Source organism: Echinococcus granulosus (genome assembly GCF_000524195.1).
Source record: "Echinococcus granulosus chromosome Unknown EG_S00012, whole genome shotgun sequence".
Lineage (NCBI taxonomy): Eukaryota > Metazoa > Platyhelminthes > Cestoda > Cyclophyllidea > Taeniidae > Echinococcus > Echinococcus granulosus.
Genome location: NW_020170392.1, coordinates 291,214 through 310,492, shown reverse-complemented (window position 1 = coordinate 310,492; position 19,279 = coordinate 291,214). Strand labels below are relative to the sequence as shown.

At 44.1% G+C, this 19,279-nt stretch overlaps 3 protein-coding genes across 3 annotated transcripts in view; 1 reads left to right on the top strand and 2 right to left on the bottom strand. All coding sequences in view use genetic code 11, as the record gives it.

Moving 5' to 3' along the window:
• Nucleotides 1–83: 83 nt before the first annotated feature.
• Nucleotides 84–3,220, top strand: EGR_02588 (hypothetical protein; the record flags this gene model as incomplete). Its single annotated transcript, XM_024491837.1, has 7 exons — nt 84–774; nt 803–940; nt 1,183–1,335; nt 1,649–1,959; nt 2,231–2,401; nt 2,618–2,855; nt 2,973–3,220. The coding sequence occupies 7 exons, from the start codon at nt 84–86 to the stop codon at nt 3,218–3,220; spliced, it is 1,950 nt and encodes a 649-aa protein (XP_024353652.1).
• Nucleotides 3,221–4,521: 1,301 nt separating this feature from the next.
• On the bottom strand, nt 4,522–11,089 carry EGR_02587 (Cadherin-related tumor suppressor; the record flags this gene model as incomplete). Its single annotated transcript, XM_024491836.1, has 6 exons — nt 4,522–5,091; nt 6,295–6,532; nt 7,612–7,827; nt 9,657–9,941; nt 10,681–10,948; nt 11,080–11,089. 6 exons carry the CDS (start codon nt 11,087–11,089, stop codon nt 4,522–4,524), a joined length of 1,587 nt encoding a protein of 528 aa, XP_024353651.1.
• A 2,464-nt stretch (nt 11,090–13,553) lies between these two features.
• EGR_02586 (Protocadherin beta-7) overlaps nt 13,554–19,279 on the bottom strand; it is a gene marked incomplete at both ends in the record, with an annotated part of 12,455 nt that continues 6,729 nt past the window's right edge. The window contains 3 exons of the mRNA XM_024491835.1: nt 13,554–13,815; nt 15,978–16,070; nt 16,448–16,824. Coding sequence (XP_024353650.1) covers nt 13,554–13,815; nt 15,978–16,070; nt 16,448–16,824 — 732 coding nt within the window. The remainder of the gene's footprint in view (nt 13,816–15,977; nt 16,071–16,447; nt 16,825–19,279) is intronic.

The following is a 19,279-nucleotide window of genomic DNA, read 5'->3' as shown; positions in this document are numbered from 1 at the left end:
AGGAAGAGCGTCTCAAACGCAACAACCTTCGGAGGCAAGACTATCCAATCGTTTTTCAGTCACAGATTGACGCCAATTCCTTAATGACTACTCATTCAATTGTCTCGTCCTCCCTCGGATCCAAATCTTGTGGCCCACCCGAGCCGCCTAAGAAGCAACTTCTTGACCACGATAACCTAAATCGTATCTACAATTTGTCGGGAAATACCAATTTTATGGTTCTCAATACTTCTTGTGCTGGTTGTGGTGCAAAACTGCACTGTGGGACCCCTGGAACGCACGGTTTCCTTCCAGAACGTGAGATAATTAAACTGAAGAGCAGTAGACAGCCCCGTCTCAGTCGTAAACATGCCGCTCCATTGCCGGTTGTGTGCTTGCGTTGTCAGCTGGTGGCTCAATACGAGACGGCACTCAAAGAGTCCCTGCCTTCGGAGGAGTACGAGAAACAGGTAATTACTGAGCTGAACAATCAAGCGGATTCAACTATCCTTTTGGTCGCTGATATGACAAACCTCCCACATTCCATTGTCCCTTTATGTCTTGCCAACCCTTCTGGCCATAGAATCGTCTTAATCGGCAACAAGGTGGACCAATTGCCGATTGATGGTCCCAAGTTCCACTCCCGTTGGTGTGAAGTCCTCCTAAACGCATTTACGGGAGTATCCGGTCTACAAAAAGATAACGTCTCTCATATCGCCTTGATTAGTGCGCTTACCGGATATGGGGTGCAGAAACTCCTAGATTTTCTGCTCTCTAAAAAGTTCAACGTTTTTGGTATGTGTCAATTTCTTTACTAATTCAGTGAAAGAAAGTCCTGTGTATATTGTTGGCTCCACAAATGCCGGAAAGTCAAGCCTCTTCAATCGCTTGCTGCTCTCAGATTTTTGCAAATCGGATGCACGGGAGTCGATACATCGTGCTACCATCTCTCTTTGGCCAGGTATTTTGTGTTCAAAGTGATTTGAGTTTTTTCTCCTAATGATGATTTACCAAATAATCAATGAGTTCACATAAAACCAATGAAAAAATAAGGCGCTTTGTGATGCTGAAATGGTTGTAAGTGATGCAGGTCATTAATGGCGTAAACTTAAAACATCATGTAGTGCTGAAGTGGCATGATTCAATGCCTGCAAGGTGCGCTTTAGGTCGCCGATTCCGAAAAATGCACTATTTGCTTTACAGGCACTACGGCTGGTTTGCTAAAGTTTCCCATTGCTCGCATGTCCTACGTCAAACGGGCACTTCGGGGTCAAGCAAAGTACACAGAAGAACACAACATCAAACAGTCAACTGAGCCAAAAAACAGAGAACTTTATGGATACATGATTGTGAGAGGTAAGCGTGCTCTTCACTTCCTGCCTCTCTTTCTCGAATATTCATCCGCCGCCCCAATTTGGAGAATAATCCAGGTTCACCTCACCCTCTTCTTTGGGTTGAAAACCTACAACCCTCTTCGGTAGATTGATAGACGGTTTTGTTAGTCTTCCCACCAACTCTAGTTCTTATCGTTGTCACTACTACTAATATGCCAACTAATTCGATGCATGTTGTCGGATCTTCTTGATCGCCTATTTCTTGTCAAGGAATTGTTGATGTGGCTAGCAAATAAGTGGAAATAAAAAGTCGGTTTACTTGATTTCTTTTTTAGAGGATGAAGCCGTCGCTTCACTGACGCCTTCCAACATCAACGCGCAGGTGGAGCGAGTGAGGAACGTTCTGCAAGACCTTTCAGCCAAACCCACTTACCACTACCGACGTGACTCCTCGGGGGTCGACGTCTTTGAGGAGTGCGATATGGGTCTTCGAAGTCTCTTCCAGGAGGAGCTAGGCGTTGAAGCGACGCTCGAGACAAATCAGGACACTGGCAATCGTCTTCTCATCAGCGGAACCATTGATCCCAGGCACTTCAACCCACGAGCGTGGTGTTATGACACACCGGGACTAAAAAGTTATGAACAAGTGAATAATGAACGTTTTCGCTACTTCATGCCCACTCTAATCTATGTTTTCATTGGTATTAGCGAGATTTTCTTCAGTAACGTGGCAGAAATTGTTTCAGTTTCTGGCTTATTCCTGCTGTCCTACTTTTGTAATATTCTTTGCCGTCTTTCAGATTTAGTTTGTTTCCCCACTGTTGTTTGCTGGTTTGTACCTCAAAAGCTACCCTTATCCGCTTTTTTAAAAAAGTTACTTAAACTTTTACACTAATACCTATTCCGGTTTTGCTCAGAGCCTCAATTTCCTGTCCAGTGATCAACTGATGGAGTACGTATCACTGATTAGCGGCCGAAAAAGTGACTTTCACCGACCCGAACGCCGATTTTTGCTTCCGAGGACGTTTGTTCTCCGACCTGGTCTCAGTATGCTTCTCGGACGGCTTGGCAGATTGGATGTTCTTGCGGTAAGCACCTGATGTTAAAAGTTCAGCAGAAATAGATACTGCCTGCAGAAACTTTTGCAACGTGCCTAAATAGTTCGGACTACTGATCCTTATGCGACCGGGCTCCTTTAGTCTTCTGAACTATTTTGATAGGCTGGTGTAAAAGGCATCATCTGTGTGTCCCAAATAGGGTTATTATGTGCTTTTGCATCCTCTGTGTCTGGTATTTTTTTCTAGTCGAAAGGTTCAGTCTACTTAACGACTCAGACACGCCTCCCGGTGCACATCGTAAAAACCAGTGATGTGGATACCTATTGGGATGAATACGCCAACTTTCTCGGCCCTGGTGGCAGCTCCGGCGGGGTTGACACCTCTGAAGGTCATGCCATACCCCCCATGACTCCTGTTGTTCTCAAAACCATTCAGCCAGTTGATCTAGAGCAGTCCGTGGCCGATGTTGTCCTCTCTGGTGCAGGTAAGAGTTGAAGTGTCACCAACCTTTGACCCTGCAACCCAGTGTCTTCATTGCTCGTTTAGTTGCAGTTACACTTTTACTTATTGTTTGTAAGTAGCGTTTTAAAAATGAATTCAGGTTGGGTGTCGGTTTCCGGTGTGAAAGGAGAGACTGCGCAAAAAACCGATGATGAGGAGGGAGAGGAGACTGAGGAAGATTATGGGATCAGCCTAAGAGCCTGGACACCCGGAGGCGTGGGTATAAATGTGCGACAGCCGCCACTGCTGCCGTATGCAATTCGGAGACGAGGGGAACGCCTCCTCTACCTGCGTGAGTACTCTGGCCTTTCCTCGAACGCTTCGTTCGCACAGTTTTCGCCCTCCTGAAATACTGTGTGCTGCTACATTACTAACTGCTACCTGTTTTATCCTCTCTAGTGCATGACCTCTGGTGCATTCTAATCGATTCAGGGTTTCCAATTTGGGTACTTTGTAGAATCATTCCTCGCTCCCCTAGAATTGTATTAATACTTAAAGCAAACATCTTTTACCGCCTTGCATTCAGTTCATATTCTTGAAGACGTAGGCGTCCATGAATGGCTTTGTGTTAATGGCCTAGAGGGACATTTGTCTAAAGGCACATGTAGTGTTATCAACACAACACGCTTTAGATGTGGTAATTTATTTGACTAAGAATGCACATAATAAATCCCTTCCTTTTTTGACATTTACAAAACTGTAATAAAGGTACTTGTCTATGCTATACAATCACTAAGATTTAAAATAATTGTGCATTCAGCAGTCGTAATGCTAGAGTTATTACTGACGCTACTAAGATCTCTAAGCCTGCAAATAGCTTTTAAATGATTACACGGAAGGATGGGAGGCGATTCGCCAATTAGGTTGCCGGGTGATTCTGAAATTACTGTATACCTTTTGGGGAACTGCATATTACATCAAAGCACACCATTTCAGTTCGTTAGCTTCTCTTAAGCCACCATGGTTCAAAAAGTTTTACAAAGTTCTTAAAAGTTCTTTTTACTGAGTTCGGCAAAAATGTCTCTTATCAAAGGCATGTCGTCGTAAATCCCCACTATCTTACATTAAAAGCTCCGACGAATTCGGTCAGTGGACTGCTTGCATCTGGAAGCAAAATGTTGTGACCCAGTGCTCTCACTCCAGTCAATGGCCCAGTCTATTTGTTATCTACCCTTCCTTTAAATAAAAAAAATGCAAGTCATTTGTACCGTCACTTTCAGTGGTGAGGCTTCGCGTGGCTTCATCGGAGCCCTGGAGGCATCTTACCTAGTGAAAGACCATAAACGGCAAGCACCAAGTCGAAGTCACACCCCTTGCTAATTTTATTCAAACCTAGTGACCAAAGCGTCACATGATTCTCTCGGGTCCAGCCTCAACAGAGTTCGTGCCTCTCCGTAGTGCAATTATTTCAGAAACTATTTTTTGAGCAGTAAAATAATCCGGTGGGGTTTAGCGCCCCTAGAATCTAAGCAAAGCTGGTTTATCGGTTGAGTGAGAGAACAGAATCGACAAGGCATATATGGAAATGGTACTGTCGATTGGAATTGTGGTTTGTGCCACCTTGAGGCCGGATGAGAGTGATATTGTCGACTGCACCGGTACTCAGGAACAAGTACAAAATGTACAAAAATACCTATTTCAATAGTTCCTCAAACAGCACTAGAGTCGATGGATAGGTCGCCCGAACCACTGAGCCCAGAAGTCTGTGGGAGGTCATGAGGCAGCGTGTGAGAGGGAGTAATGGGTAGGGGAAGGGTGAAGGAGCTGCCACTGAGCTGGTAGTTGGGGTTCTGGTGATGATGCATGGGGGAGACGAAGAGAGTCATTGGGACGCGCCGGGAGGCCGCAGCGGCTGTGAGAGCGGAGGCGGTGGTAGTGGTGGGGCTGTAGGGAGACAGGGGATGGAGCGAGCGTCGGATGAAAATGGCGAGGAGGAGGACGGCCAGAAGGAGGAGGAGGATGAGGAAGAATGCGCAGAGGATTATGAAAACGACGCTACTTCGCCAAGTGGTGCGATTGAAGGAGCGCGTCAAGTCCGCCTGAAGCGCTCCATACTCCTCAAAAGGGTCTGCAGTCTGGTGCTGTTGTTGCCATCGTTGCAGAAATAGCTGCTCTTTCAGGGACGGAAAATCTGCCTCCAGATTTCCATTCGATCTCACCTGAAAACGCACTCGCAAGTTGGCGTAGGAAGCTAGCGAAGGCGTTCCCAGATCTGCTACCTGGTTTAGGTGGTTAGTAAAAGACGGTTAGATTTGCCATTGTTGTTTCGTTCCTCTTAGTGTATCCCATCAACAAGGTATCGGATCGAAGTGCCTGAACTCCTTAAATATCAGGCTTGGGGGTTGGTTTCATGCTTACTTCACTCAGTTTCTACTTTCATTTGACATTTTTTTTACCACCATTCATTTTTATCCGCTTAAACTAAGGTTTTACATCGTTAGTAATTCAGCCAACACTATTGGATCCATTTGAAAGCGTACTTTATGTCTTGTAGGGTTACACCGGTGACCGTTACTTGGCGCACGAAGTCTGCATGTTTTAACAGAACAAATTTTTTACCTGGACAATTTTTTTAAAAAAAACCTTTAGTTCAAGCTAAATAGAGAGGGGCTTGGAGGTTTGCGTGCAGGGGAGCCTTTAAGGCAGGTGGGTAGGCAGGAGGAACCTTTTCTATGTGTACACATTAAAACGCATTAAAAAAGGCGAGGCGAAAACCGTATCTGCTGCGCACGGGATGAGTCGAGGCCGAGCTGAGTTGGCCAAAAGCCGCTTTGATACCGGAGCTCGCACGCACACATACAAAAATGAAAGCTTTATATAGACGGCTTATCGCGCCTAATCTAAGCAATGATGATGTTGAAAAATTAGCTCGCGCTATTGTGATCCTTCAAATAATATTTTTTGGGCGGTATGAGAGGAGGGAGTGGGACCTGACACAATGGGGTGTGGGAATCAATTTGCCAACGTGTGCAACAAACGATAGCATCGGAGAGAGGGAGCGGTGGTGTTTATGCTTTCGCTGGTGATTACAAGATAGCTGACTGTGGGCATTTGGAAAACAATCTGAAGACAGTGACATAGGCATTAGTCAATGACAAGGAGGAGCTTCCCTACTTTCCTGGTCCCTTAAATTAACCATAACAAGACAAATAGGGTGTATCGCAAAGCAGGTAGGTTGCAATTTTTCATGACATCACGAATTCTCATTGCCGAGTAGGCATTTGAGCAACTCAAGCCATAAACCCAGAGCAGGAAATCCCTTTAGGCTAACAGATGGCGAACTTCAGCCCTAGGAATTGTTGAATAAAAGTAGTAGCAACATTTCTGATGGAAAAATCTGCTTATGAAACAGGGCACTTTTATTTTAGTCATTCAGAGGTGACTTATGTCTCCGTCTTAAAACGCAACAACTGTCTTGTTACCTTTATTCTCACCGCATGAGTCTGTTTCAGAATGGATAATGTGGGACCAAGAAACTCCAAATCTCCTAGCTGGAGATTGTACTTGGAAACCATGAGACCAGTGAAGGGATGGATGTCAAAGAGATTGGCCACAGAGCTCTCTGGCTCCTCTGCGAATGCGAAATGCAGCTCGCCGTTTTCATTGGCGTCGTTGTCAGTGGCGTGCAATTGCACAAGTGGTTCTCCCCGATGTATTGGCCTAGGGTGAAAGCTGATTGCCGTCAGGTACAGGAAGACAAAAATCTTCGCTAAAACTGGTAAGGATCCCCTTTGAAGCAAATGTTTGGCATGGAGCTTTGCGAACGGCTAATTAACATTTCAGAGTAATCTTGGCGACACGAATTGTTGTTGTGGTCTTCTTAAACTCTCTTGTGTGTCTTTTTTCGTAGCAAGTGCATTCTCTTTAGTCACGATATACTTGAGTGGGGTTGTTTTTTTCTCTCCCGCTGTCATGGACAACTATTAGCACCGCGTTAGACATCACTAAATATCTCCACTTACCTACCCTAGCTACGCCCTTCTAGAGTTGTCCCATCAACTATCAAGTTGGGGAAAGCACAGTAAAATTGCTTTGCCGTTTCCATGCATGAGTTTGGGAAAAACCCCTCCCACTTTTACGTTTGCTTCTCTTCTTTTGTGAGCTTTTTAAAAGAATTTTCCCCAACGAAAAGTATTTGATTTCTAGGAGTGATGCAACTAGGACATGTCGCGTTTTATAGAGTATTTCCACCGCATTTACAGTAGGGGCGTTAACATTATAATATTAATGCTCAAAATAGACGTCCATGGATTCTACTACGTTTACTTTCAGACTTCCGAAGTCTTCTAATTACTGTGCCATTGCTATTACCAGGATCCATTCAGCCATTCACAAGTCCTGCAAATTTGGAAGGAATTAAGCTTAATTTGTTGTCTAAAAAGGATTTTTATTACGCAGATTAGCAGTCTAAGTAAAGAAAATGCCAACAAAATTTCAACCGCATTGCACAGCGCTTTATCGCCCACGGAACTTATCTACCTGCACTCCAGAAAAAGCAGGAACGCAGAGCCCAGGCCTTTGATCAAGGATACTTTTCCTAGATAATAATAATTAATTCACTACAAAAATGAATAGCCTACTTCAAACACAAAGGGCTTACTTGATTTCAACAATGATGAAATGAATGCTTGTTTGAATGTTTAACTCATTTTACCGAAATTCCAAACCCGCCCTGTTCGTTAAAGCTCGTGTTTGTTGGGTCAAAAATTCCATAAAACTGAATTGCATTCATTACTTACAGTCGTACAAGAACGGTATTATTGGTGAGAGCCGGAAACGTAAATTTGGGGTGGCAGTCATTAACATCTTTGACCACTACAGTCGCGCAGAAAGTTGTTCTTTGGGGTGGATGCCCACGATCGGTGACCATGCCTTGGATCAAGTATACGGGAACTGTCTCTCTGTCTAGGTTGGGATACCGAAGGTAAAGGTCGCCCCGCTCCGTCATGAAAAACCTAAAAAGGGAAGGTAGGCTTAAAAAGAAACCTCAGGCATACTGCACCGGCGATGAAATCGGTAATATCGCTAGTAGAAGCGGAATTTGTAGACGGTTGGTGTTCTATTAATTTTTTTAGTTTACATTCTTTTCGGAGAAACTGCGATAACCAAGAGCGTTGTATTTTACTCCAAAATAGGAATATAGGTCAAATCAAAAGCGGTACATCGTGCACCGTACTCATGATAATCCCGTCTGGCATGTGGCGCACAACCGGAGGAAGGCTCCATTTGCGTCCCGGATCACGTTGCTCTGGAGCGAGGAAATTTACGATCCTCTTCTTGGTGGTGTAGATCCCACCAAATGCGGAAAATGCCAAACCCTGCGGAGGTGGTGGCGGACTTGTCAGGTTGCAGAGTAAAAACATTTTCACATATTGAATTTCTCAACATTCGTGCCTACTGATAGGGCCAAAAGCTATTTCGTGTAAACTACTACCTTGTAGACTCTCGCTTGCCTCAATAAATTCGGTCTGCTCAAACATGATAACGGAAGGTGATGCTGCGTAGTTACACCCTTTCGGCATTCCAAGTTCAATCAGCCCTTCAGTCGTTACTCTACTGTGGGGGAACACGATTCCTCCGGGCAGGCAGGGCAGAAACTACTTCTATTCCTTTAACACGCGATCACTAATAGCCTAATCGTAGTCACATTAATCTTGCATAAGATGACAATGAACAAGCAGCAGAGGTTGAAAAACCCACCAAAGGAAACTCGTTCTTCGTATTGTCATCCCATGTTGAATAATCTATTGGCCTTTCTTCCTCCACAGCCCAGATGAAACCTCTTTGACGGTTAGTCAGAGTCACCTTTGTAATTAGGAAATATTTATTGCAACATCCTCGATGAAATAGAGCCCTTCAGGAATTAAAATGCATGCCCAAGTGTTTAAAGCTCAGGTAGGCCTGCAGTGATAGCACTTGCCCGCACGCTTTATTACCAGCATAAAGGCTTGCAATGAGGATTTATGTGCCCCACTAAAGGTGAACACAGAACCAAGCACAAGAGATGATCAATCTAATACATACGACAAACTCGTTATAATTCTCAGGGGCATTTTTTCCCGTAAGCTTCGGATCGGAGGCTTCCTACATATGACATGACAATTTCGGGACTTTTGGAGTGTCATCGACTGAGTTTAATGGATGCTTCCTATTGCCTTCTGCTTTGAGTCTGTTGATGAAAGGTGCGGTGCCAGCCAGTGGCATGTGGGTGCAAATACGCAAGATTTATAAAATTTACGTGCGATCATATTCACTTCCATCTTGGCATTTCAATGCCCATAACCGAATTGCTACTGATGTAAGCAAATCACCTTTCAGTGATTCCCAGTAGATCAACAAACACGAGGAGTTGCAAAGGCTGTGGATGTTGCGCAAGCTACAAATTCGACCACCTTCTCTTTGTAGTAGCAATTAAAGCCAGCATTATACCACCGCTTCGGGCAAGATTGAATAAAGCGGGTCGACAATAGAGGCTGGGTTTGTGCTTATTATTATAGCCTCGATAGGAGGTGTAGGCATTCCCCTAACATCCCTTTAATTTGCTTGCTAAATCAGAGATTCGCTTTTAATGAGAAATGCTATCAATAGTTGCTTATTCCTGAGATAACCTTTGAAAGCGGCATGAGTTTAAGCACTGTAAGAGCTAAAAGCCTCCTTATTTGTTACCGTGCCTTCAAGACTTCGTGTTTTCGTGCTCTAGCGTGATCCATTGCCTCTTCACTTAAGAAAATGCCGTACAAGAGCAGCCACTTAACCAAATGTCGCAAGGGTTCTGAGTCAACACCTTCTATACTCCTTGGAGGTCCAAGAGGGAGTATATTTGAGAGGCGCTCGACTGCACAATCGGTGGGCTTTCTCCACCGAATTTACGTCACACTTGTTGACCATCTCCAGGGCCCACGAGCACAGGGAATCGTTGAGATCAGGTACCTTCTCTCCTGTCGGTGGTGCACCACAGAAGCAAGGCTTGATCGAGGCAATTTTAAAGTAGAAATTGCCATTTAGTCCTGAGTCAAGATCTATAGCTGATAGGGCGCCGATGGGGTCCGCTAAAAGAAATAGATTTCGACTGATTAAAAAAACATAAGATCGGCAGTTGCTTCGCCCAAGCTATTATCTTAATTACTCGGGAGTGTCTTTTTAAAAAAATGTCATATCATATTCGGTTCCAGTATCACATTTGTGTAATGTGCTGATTTTATCGTCTGGGCCGCGTGTCACACATGTGTGACATGTGTTCCTTATCAGTTTATCATAAAGGATCACGCCAAATCGTGTGTCACATAGAGTTAAAATTTATATGTAAAAAAAGATATTTAGAAACCTTACTTCATTAGCCTATCAATGTAGCTAGGTCGTAACCCCTCCTGCTAACCCCAGATGTGCTTGTTAGGGCAATACTCTACCCCTAAATTGCTGTCCATTGTGCCTTGCAAATGGTCGATTTGGAGTGCAAAGGGTCTTCATTCCTTTGAGCCACGAATTATAAATCCCATACTCTTTAATTCGACTTATTATGAATAATTTCTCATGTTCATTTTGATTGGCAACCACTGCCTCTGTGAATGACAGCATTGAGACGTGAAATCCCAGTTGCGATTCCACTTTTTCCTCAAGCCTAAGGCACAATTTATTGCAATTTGCAACGTCATAGACGTACGATTCATTCTTCCTAAAACGGCATCCCACAGTTTTTCAACGATAATATCTGCACCGATTAAGTGAACTTGTTGCATACCCTTACTGAATATTCACTCTCAACTCATCATTAGCACCTCCTGGAAGAATTAGCGTTCTAGTGGAGCTACTTGCCGGCTGAATGATTTTCCCAAGCAGACAATAGGAGATCAGACGTCACCACCGGCGCGTTGTCATTGATATCCTCGATGAAGAGCGTGACAGTGACGGAGCCTGTCAACGCCGGTTGACCTCCGTCTACGGCAAGTAATGTGAAATTGTGGTGTGTTTGCTTCTCGTAGTCCAGAGGCTGGCGCAGACTCACTTCTCCAGTTTGATTGTTGAGCGTGAATAGGTCCTCCGCGGAGATGAGGTAGTAGGAGATGGTGGCGTTCTCACCTAGGAACCAGCAGAGCTGACTGTGCTGCACTTCATTTGGAATCAAATATTATGAGGAGTTCTTTGGCAGCGGGATGGAGTAATTCGCGTCTAGCACATTTACCATTCCTCTCCGCAGAGTGATAGCTCACCCAATAACATTCTGCAGTCCAATTGTCTCAAAATACTCCTTTTAAATTCTGCAAATTCGCCAGTTCACACACCTTAGGTCCAGGCTCTTAGCGAACAGCCAACTTCAGTTTTGGGCTTGAAGTGATTACGCAAGAGGTAGCCAAATCCGTTGATACCACCTCGCCACGGGTTATCTCGGTGTGCGCGTGAACAAGTAGGCATTTGTTTGAATAAAAATACGTCCGTGAACAGACTACCTTTTTTACGGTTACAAGGCTTTGCTTGTACCCGTTCACCCAGCCCAAGTGTGTATCCCTTGATATGCTTTGTAATACATCATGTCGCACAGCTTGTTGCAACGAAGCTAACACACGTGAGATTTTTACACAATGTCTAATATCCACTGGAGGGTCAGGTTAACATAGGCTTAAAATAAAATGACCTAAATGAAGTTGTGTTAAGGAGTACCTCGCTCAGGACTTGATTGGTTGAAATTATTCAACCAGCATCTGTGCTGTGGAGAGGTTTTAATGGGCAGTTGGTTGGACAACCGAGGCTTCCAACAGAAAAGCGCCATCACGCTGGTGTTAGAGCTGCACTCTGGTTTTTACAGGTCTTGCAAAGATTCTTTACAATTATCTCGCATCTCCCGCATATCTGCCCTCTCATCGATAACAAATAGTTTTGGTGATCTAAACAACAAGAAAAGGAAGTGGTAAAAGTTTTTCATTTGGTGAGGAAGGTTCCAGTGACATTTTCGCTCCGCATAATTAGTAATCCTAGCACGTTTTTTCATCCCTACATTGCCAACAAAGGTCCTTTTTACCCAATGTACCATGCCATTTAAGTTAGTCAACTGCAATACTTTGATTATTTGTTTGACTATTCATTTTGGCCTTGCGGGCTCCGCAAATTGTACTTCCCCTGGGCGGCGTGGTCTTGGGGCGATGCCACTAATCCTCTACCACGCATTTGGCTCTGGCATCATATCTTCCTTTGTATTCAGGAATGACTCGGTGCGTTACCTTGGTGGCAGCGGATAGCGAAACCGATCACAAAGGACAACTATCCTTGTTTCTGTCCCTGAATGCTAGGCCTTAAAGTGACGGAAAAAGGGCATGCGCTGTGGATAAGATAATCGGTGACGCCTACCAACAGAAGGGTTGATAATGACATCTATCTTCGGCAATTATATGGTCCCCTTTTCTACAGGAAAGTTATTAACAACTGGAGCAATACTAGCCACAGCTGAGAACAACCCAGTAAAGTTTGTTACGGAGCCATCTACGGTACTTGCATGAAGATGTCAATAAAGAAAATACGCGATCCTTCACCTCTTTACTTGCAGGTTAGGGCAGTACTCAAGTGAAAACAAAGTAGCAAGGAGGAACAGACGCGAAACCTTATTTCCACGAAACTACTTTAAACGTCATCCTTCATTCTGCTTTTAGGCCAGTGCTCTTGCGACTAACGATGGACACAGTGGTGGCTAGCACATTTCTCTTCCTCCAATACAATTCCCAAACGGGACGAACCTCCAAACCCATTGGAAATGCCAAAAAAAGTGTCAGTGACGTGACAGTCAAATGCCTTCTTAGTTGCGCGACAATCCGATAACCGACGCGAATGGTTCATGGGTGTTTTCCTTTGAAGCAACGACCACGTTGTGATGGCCGAAGAGGGAGGTAGTGCAAGAGGAGCTCCGTGACAACGCTCAAAAGGAGGGGGGGGCTGTGTAATGCTATACTTGTTTGTCTTTTCTGTTTGGTTTCTCTGGCACTTAAGGCTCCGCCTTGGTACTTCTACTGGGTGGCGTGGCCTCCGTGCCATGCCACTAACTCCCATCCCTTCTCTACATCGGCAGAGCATATTCTACCCAAGGTGTAATGCCTTCTATCGTCTTCAGGGACGTCTCAAGGCCCTACACAACAACTTGTTGTTAGTTGTAATTGGAAAAAGCAGTGCCGTATTTAGAATTTAGAATTTGCATATTTCAGGATTGGATAACCACTAGGCCCGGGATGTGGTCAATTGGTGCTCTGCTCCACTTCTCTTTTAAGTCTTTATCAAGCGACACCAGATTTGAATGTCTCAGATCTTATACTTCGCAACTATCCTTTTCAGGTTAGCACCTCAACCAAGCCAGGTGTTATGCTGTACTTGAAATAAAGAAAAAGACCGTCCCAAACGATACTCTGGGCTAAAAAGACATCCGAGACATGTTTGTAACTAATGTCGACATTTCTTTATTCCCAATGGGTTTGACTAAGTGGATGCTACCGAGCCAGAACTTCATTTCCGATCTTCAACAACAGCGTCCAAATTTAGATGTCCAGAGCGTCTCTATTCTAAAAGGTCCCAATCACCTTTACTGACTGCGTACAATCACCGCCTCCTCAAGCAATTGTCTCGAGCTAATTAGATGCCTTTAAATAATTCTCACAACCTAAAATCTCACTTTTTCATATTATGGCAACTTCAAGAAGAAATCCTATCAGATATTCAACTCCTTACCTTCGTCAGGATCCTCCGCCGTTAATGTGAAGAGCGGGACGCCGATCTGGTGATTTTCTGCCGCCCGAATCGTGAAGTGACTGGTGGGAAATTCGGGCGAGTGGTCATTCACATCCTGGATGCGCACAAGCACGCTGCCGGTGGTGCTTTGTCTCGGTGAGCCCTTGTCCGAGCACATGATGAAGACACGATATTTCCTACCCGCCTCGCGGTCAAACACCGCCGCCGTGGACAACTGGTAACTGTAATTAGAGGGAGCGCAGCAGTCATTTAGTCGAGGTATTTTGAGAGCCGAAATCAATCGCTAGAAGAGTTTATTTTGTCCCGATTTAGCATGCTTGTAAGTAATGGTATAGGAAAGCTGTCGTTTATGTGACTGCTCATTTAAACTCGGACGAGGTCTGGTAGTCATCACTGGTATCATATTCACCTTAAAAGCGATGGCGCACCCTGTGTATTCATACCTTTGGGATGAGCACCAAAAAATCCGGTCGCCAACTTTAGATTCAGTTGAAGGTTTTTGTGTTCAAAAACCACCGTTTTACCATCCTAAATTAGGGTTCATTCTAGAATAGAGCATGGATGGATAAAACGTAACTGTGGGATCCAAAGTGGTAACGAGTGATTGATTTACATTGTCGACTCTGTGTTGTATCCGTTCCGTACAGATGAAAAGGGGAATAAGCTAGGCTCTACTGAAGACAGAGGGTTGGTCAGGTCCTCATTCTTTAGACAGTAAATGGCTTCAACGTGCAAGGAAGAGAGTCCGGTTTTGTGTGGAGTCGTCTCTCTGATATTCCGTTTGCAGTGAGCACAAGAGGTGGGTATTGAAGCAATAGGCTACGCACCAGTGAACTTGGGCTATTGCAACACCATTACATACATTCGCAGGTATAGCAAAACACAATAGCTGTCGTCCTGCCTCCCTGCTCTCTCGATTTGGCACAGTGTAGGGTGCTTCTAGACCCCTCCTCTACGGCAGGGAGGAATCTGATCAAGCGTGATAGCGCTAGTTCCTGTACATCATCGTGGCACAGGCACACACTCCCATCTTATTGTTTGCAGGCCAACAAGGGTGATCGGAGGCTTGGCTTCCAAAAGTCACTCACTTGTTACAAATACAAACTGGGCGTCAACAATTTTAAACACTCAGTTTCATTGTTCCATTTATGATTTGAGAAAAAGTTCGCATTTTTGTGTCCACCATTTGCCAGCGACAGAACATTTTTCTTAAGCAACACCTTAACTCCATCGTTTGTTTGAAAGTGGAGAAAAGAAACAAAACGCAGATGCAGGCTTATGAATATAATATGGTAAACGATTTTGAAAGGAGTACGATTGTTATGGAGCACCCCAGTCAGTCTGGCTTGGACATAAAAAAAGAACGCTTTACTTCACAGGCATATACTGCCATTATCAATTGGAAAGCTTAAAACAAATATTGCTGGAAAGTTTCAGACTATGAGTATGGAAAACCCACAGCAGTTGGCTAAGTTAAGTAGCTTGTATGCCGCGTTTTGATGAAGGAAAAGCTCTCTGTGTAAAATCTTTAGAAGGATCAAAATTCGGGTTACTTCGAAACGCAACAATTTTTTGAGTGCCTCGACCAACCTTTGATGCAACAGGAGAGGGAGTTTTATTTCCTCTGTGCTTGCGTTTGATACAAGTGACTGATTTGAGTCCATGCCATGCGATCAGGAAGGGGACGGGGGGGAGGTACGGAGGGAGCGAGAGATAAGCCCCTGATGATGTACGAAAATCCATCAACCCAGCAAATAAAACCGCACTTCTTTTCTGACCTCGTGAGAGAGGGTTCGGCGCCGCATCAAGGCACTGAAAGTGCGCATTCACTGATACAAATCGGTGGGTATAAGTCGACACTACGCACTGCGATGGATTGTGGCGTCGCCGGAACATAACTGCTTACCTGTCTGCTGCGGCAAAACCATTATGCTTGTATTTGCCTGCCATCGGGAGAGTGCCAAAATAACCCATTTTGATAAAGACCACTTCATTTCCCGAACTCTGATAAGAAGCAAATTTATGGCGAATCAAGTTATACTAACCCTTCGAAAACGAATCCAGAAGTCCGCTTTTACTGTGGTTACTCGTTATTCTTGATCTGCAAAGTGACCTTTTTAGCTTTTCAGCCATTTCGACGATACGCATTTCTGGTCGTGCTCACAGATTCCTCATTCAGTTCTATGCTTGTTTGGCTTGTAGCAACTTCAAGAAAGAGTCCAAATCTTAATAATCAGCTAAAAGTAACTGCAAATTGTTTTTTGTTGCCTTTTAAAAAAGAATTCATCAGTTTTGTTGTTTAACCATCAGTACCAATGTGTGTGCAGCGGACAAAATGCTACCAAAGAAATCGAGGGCTTCAAGGTGGGGATCACACACACACCATCTTAGAGGAGTGGTCCACCTTAGTTCCTTAATGTTTAGTCGTTGATCAGGATCCTGTTTAATAGTCTCAAGAATGGTCATCCCTGCCGGCCTAGTTCCATCGAATTAAAATCAAATGGCTACTTTAAATAGGAGGAAAAACAGTTTTAAGACCGCCTAATGAATGTTTTTAATACCAGGATCTTAGGTGAAAATCGGACATTAAAACCCTCAGTTTTGTTGCTCTAGTGATACCGCTTTTCATTAATTTTGTCCAAAGCGTTTGCGACTTATTAAAAGCTAAGAAATGCGTAAATACGCGTTATTTTGCACTAATTTCATAATATTCAACTTGTTCAGTCCGATGGCAAACATTTGTAACATTAGGTTAAGAAAAGTCGGGCGTCGCCTATGTGTGACGCCACTGGCAAATGTGTCAAATTTTATAAAGTTAGGAAATATGGGAGATTTTCCAAGTGGGGCACTCACACTTTCTCAAATGGCAATGCCATAGGTTCGAGCTTGAAGAAGTTATGCACTTCCATTTTCCCATTCCCCTCCTCGTCTTCCTCCTCATTCTCGTCCTCCGCTCCCTTCATTACAAAGTCTGCTTCATTTTTGCTCACGAACTTGATCCAACACTCCGTCTCTCCATTTGCCTCACTGTCCTCATCACTGGCAGTGAATACGGCAACAATTCGACCAGCGATTTCGTTCTCCGGCACCAGAGCGAAATTCGTCAGACTGCCCGGTTCGAAGATCAGCTTCGGCGCGTTGTCATTGACGTCTGTGAGTGTAATCTCCACCAAGCAGGTCGACTGTCGTGGGGGCTCCCCCCTATCCGAAGCCGTGATTGTCAAACTGATCTGGAGCAGAAGGGGTCATTCATATGTGATCTCAAGTCCTATGGTTAGGGGAGATGTCTTGTCTAACTCCAAATGATTTGAGGTATTATTTTTCTCCTTAAACAAAATCCTTTTATTATATACCCCAAATTTCCGATGACTCCATGGGCATAAATGAATATATCTGAAGGATAGCAAGAATAAATTTTCAAATCCATTGAAGCAGGCATGCTTCGCAAAAGGAATGATTAATGTTGTTTATACATGAACCTTGGAAAAACATGGGGAGGAGGAGAAAAATTCGCAAACATTTTACCCCTAACGGTCCTTCCTTCATTCTCCATTTGCAAGACATTAGTTCTGATGTTGTAGATCAACTACAAGGGGGTCTGGGACATCTTATAGGTGTGGTAGAGACCACAGTAACGGAGATAATCTCCCTGTGTTATAAGGTCAGGCTTGGTACCTTGAACTGCTCGTTAAAAGATGCCATTCGGGTATCAGAGTCTACCTTAAATAGTTATTTTATTGATTCAATAAGAGGATGAGAGGAGAATGGAGTTGAATACGACTCCATCCATGAGATTCCGAAAATTGTGCCTAAGCGATGGCTTGACGAGGCTTGAATGAATTGGATTTTATGACCGGCCAAGTGTCCAGTGCGTTAATGGCGTAGGCGTGTCTCCACCAGATGAATTACATCCTCATACATTCACGTGTGTCATTTAAAGAGCACTCATGTGACTGCATATTTTAGTGGTTAAGATGTTTTGACATTTTTGTGAAAATATTCACCCCTCTTTTGCCTCTCCCACGCTCTCTCCCTCTCTTCTTCGCCCCAGCCCATCGAAACGTAACCCGGGTTCATACTGATAAATTAACATTCCACGAATCTATGGAAGGTCATTTTTTGATCTACGAAGGTAAAAATGACACCACCCATCACAGAGTTTCTGCTTTGATATAGTCAATAGTTCCTTTCGTTTAAATCACTCAGTTTGCGCTTCAGTAATCGTGCCGTGGTGAATAAGTAGGTTAAGGATATAATTTCGCATCAACGGAAAGGCAATCTAGCTGAACGAAAAATTTTCACGATCTTAGGTAACTTGGTAATTATTTTAAGGTATAAAGCGGGAATTGCATTGCAAAGTTCATCAGGAAATGAGAAACACCAGGGATTCCTCTGGACAGCAGGAATTGACCTCACCAATTAACGTTCATGTCATTCTTAGAGATACACTTCTACGAGGGTCTGCAAGTATTCCCTGCTGATGCGCAAATAAATAACCCACAGCATCTGGTGAAGAGGAAACAAATGGGCTCCACTGCAGAAAGAGATGGCAGTATGGATCGTGTTAATGCGTACCATTGTACTTTTACTATGCTGCTTCTCCAAGAAGCATTTTCCCCTTAGAAGAAGGCATTAGTGCCGAACCAAGCCGTAGGGTCGACACATTTGTGAATAGAAAGCGAACAATAAGGAGAAATTTACTTCCGATTAGGAAGCAAGTGGAGTCTACTTCGAGGTTTTCACTCCGCCCCAAAATGAATACTTCAATGAAATGAATCCAGATTTTAAACCCACCGAACCATCTTTATCAAACTGATTTCCTTGGAGATTCTGGTAAATTTAGATATTTCGGACTGCCCAAAAAAGGTGAACCTGAGTAGAGAGGCATTCAGGTCGAGAATTCACATGTCAGGTGAAAAAAAGAGAGAGGGAGATGCAGAGGTATAGCTAGCGCCCTTTTTCAAACAGACCAAAAATTCCAACATGTAAATGTCACCTCTGTCTGGGTTTAGCTTTTATAGACATTTACCAAATACGCCATATTAGCTCACGCCTTTTTTTTTGTGGCAGGAGTAAAGGCCTTCGGAGGTAATCGGAAAAGTTGGTTATGAGGTCTACGATGCCAAGTTAATCTTTGGGTACAAAACCACAGAACATTCCCTTGGGGCGAGACCACCCAACCAACCATATGAGATCTGAATGCCGAATTTTACCTCGAACTGTAGATGTCTCTCCTAAAGTGGATAATTAAATGTAAAATTGATGAACTACTTTTTAGGTGAGATAGTACAAGCAGATCCGGGTAGTGGTCACTGCGGATAAGTGGAATCGTAAATCTCATGCGGGTATCGTGGTAGGCGAGAGGTGGTGGACCACGCCGATCGAGGTCCCCGACTGAAGAGCCGCGGAGTGGTAGAGTGGCGAAGGTGGTCGGTGGTGCGTACATGCCCACCAATCTCAACAAGTGCTACTTAAAACTCCACCGCCCACTGCCAATGCTAGCAACTATAAAACAAGGCAACTTTCACCCATTGAGCATGTTTTCTTTGTTGAGTGGCAAGTGCCTATGTTTATTGGTTCAGGTGAATACCCCAGTCACTGCAAAAGATGTGGATTTGTGCCTAAAAAATAGTCAAACAAAACCGCAACCGCTACTGCCCTTTGGCGGCTTAAAATATGCATTTC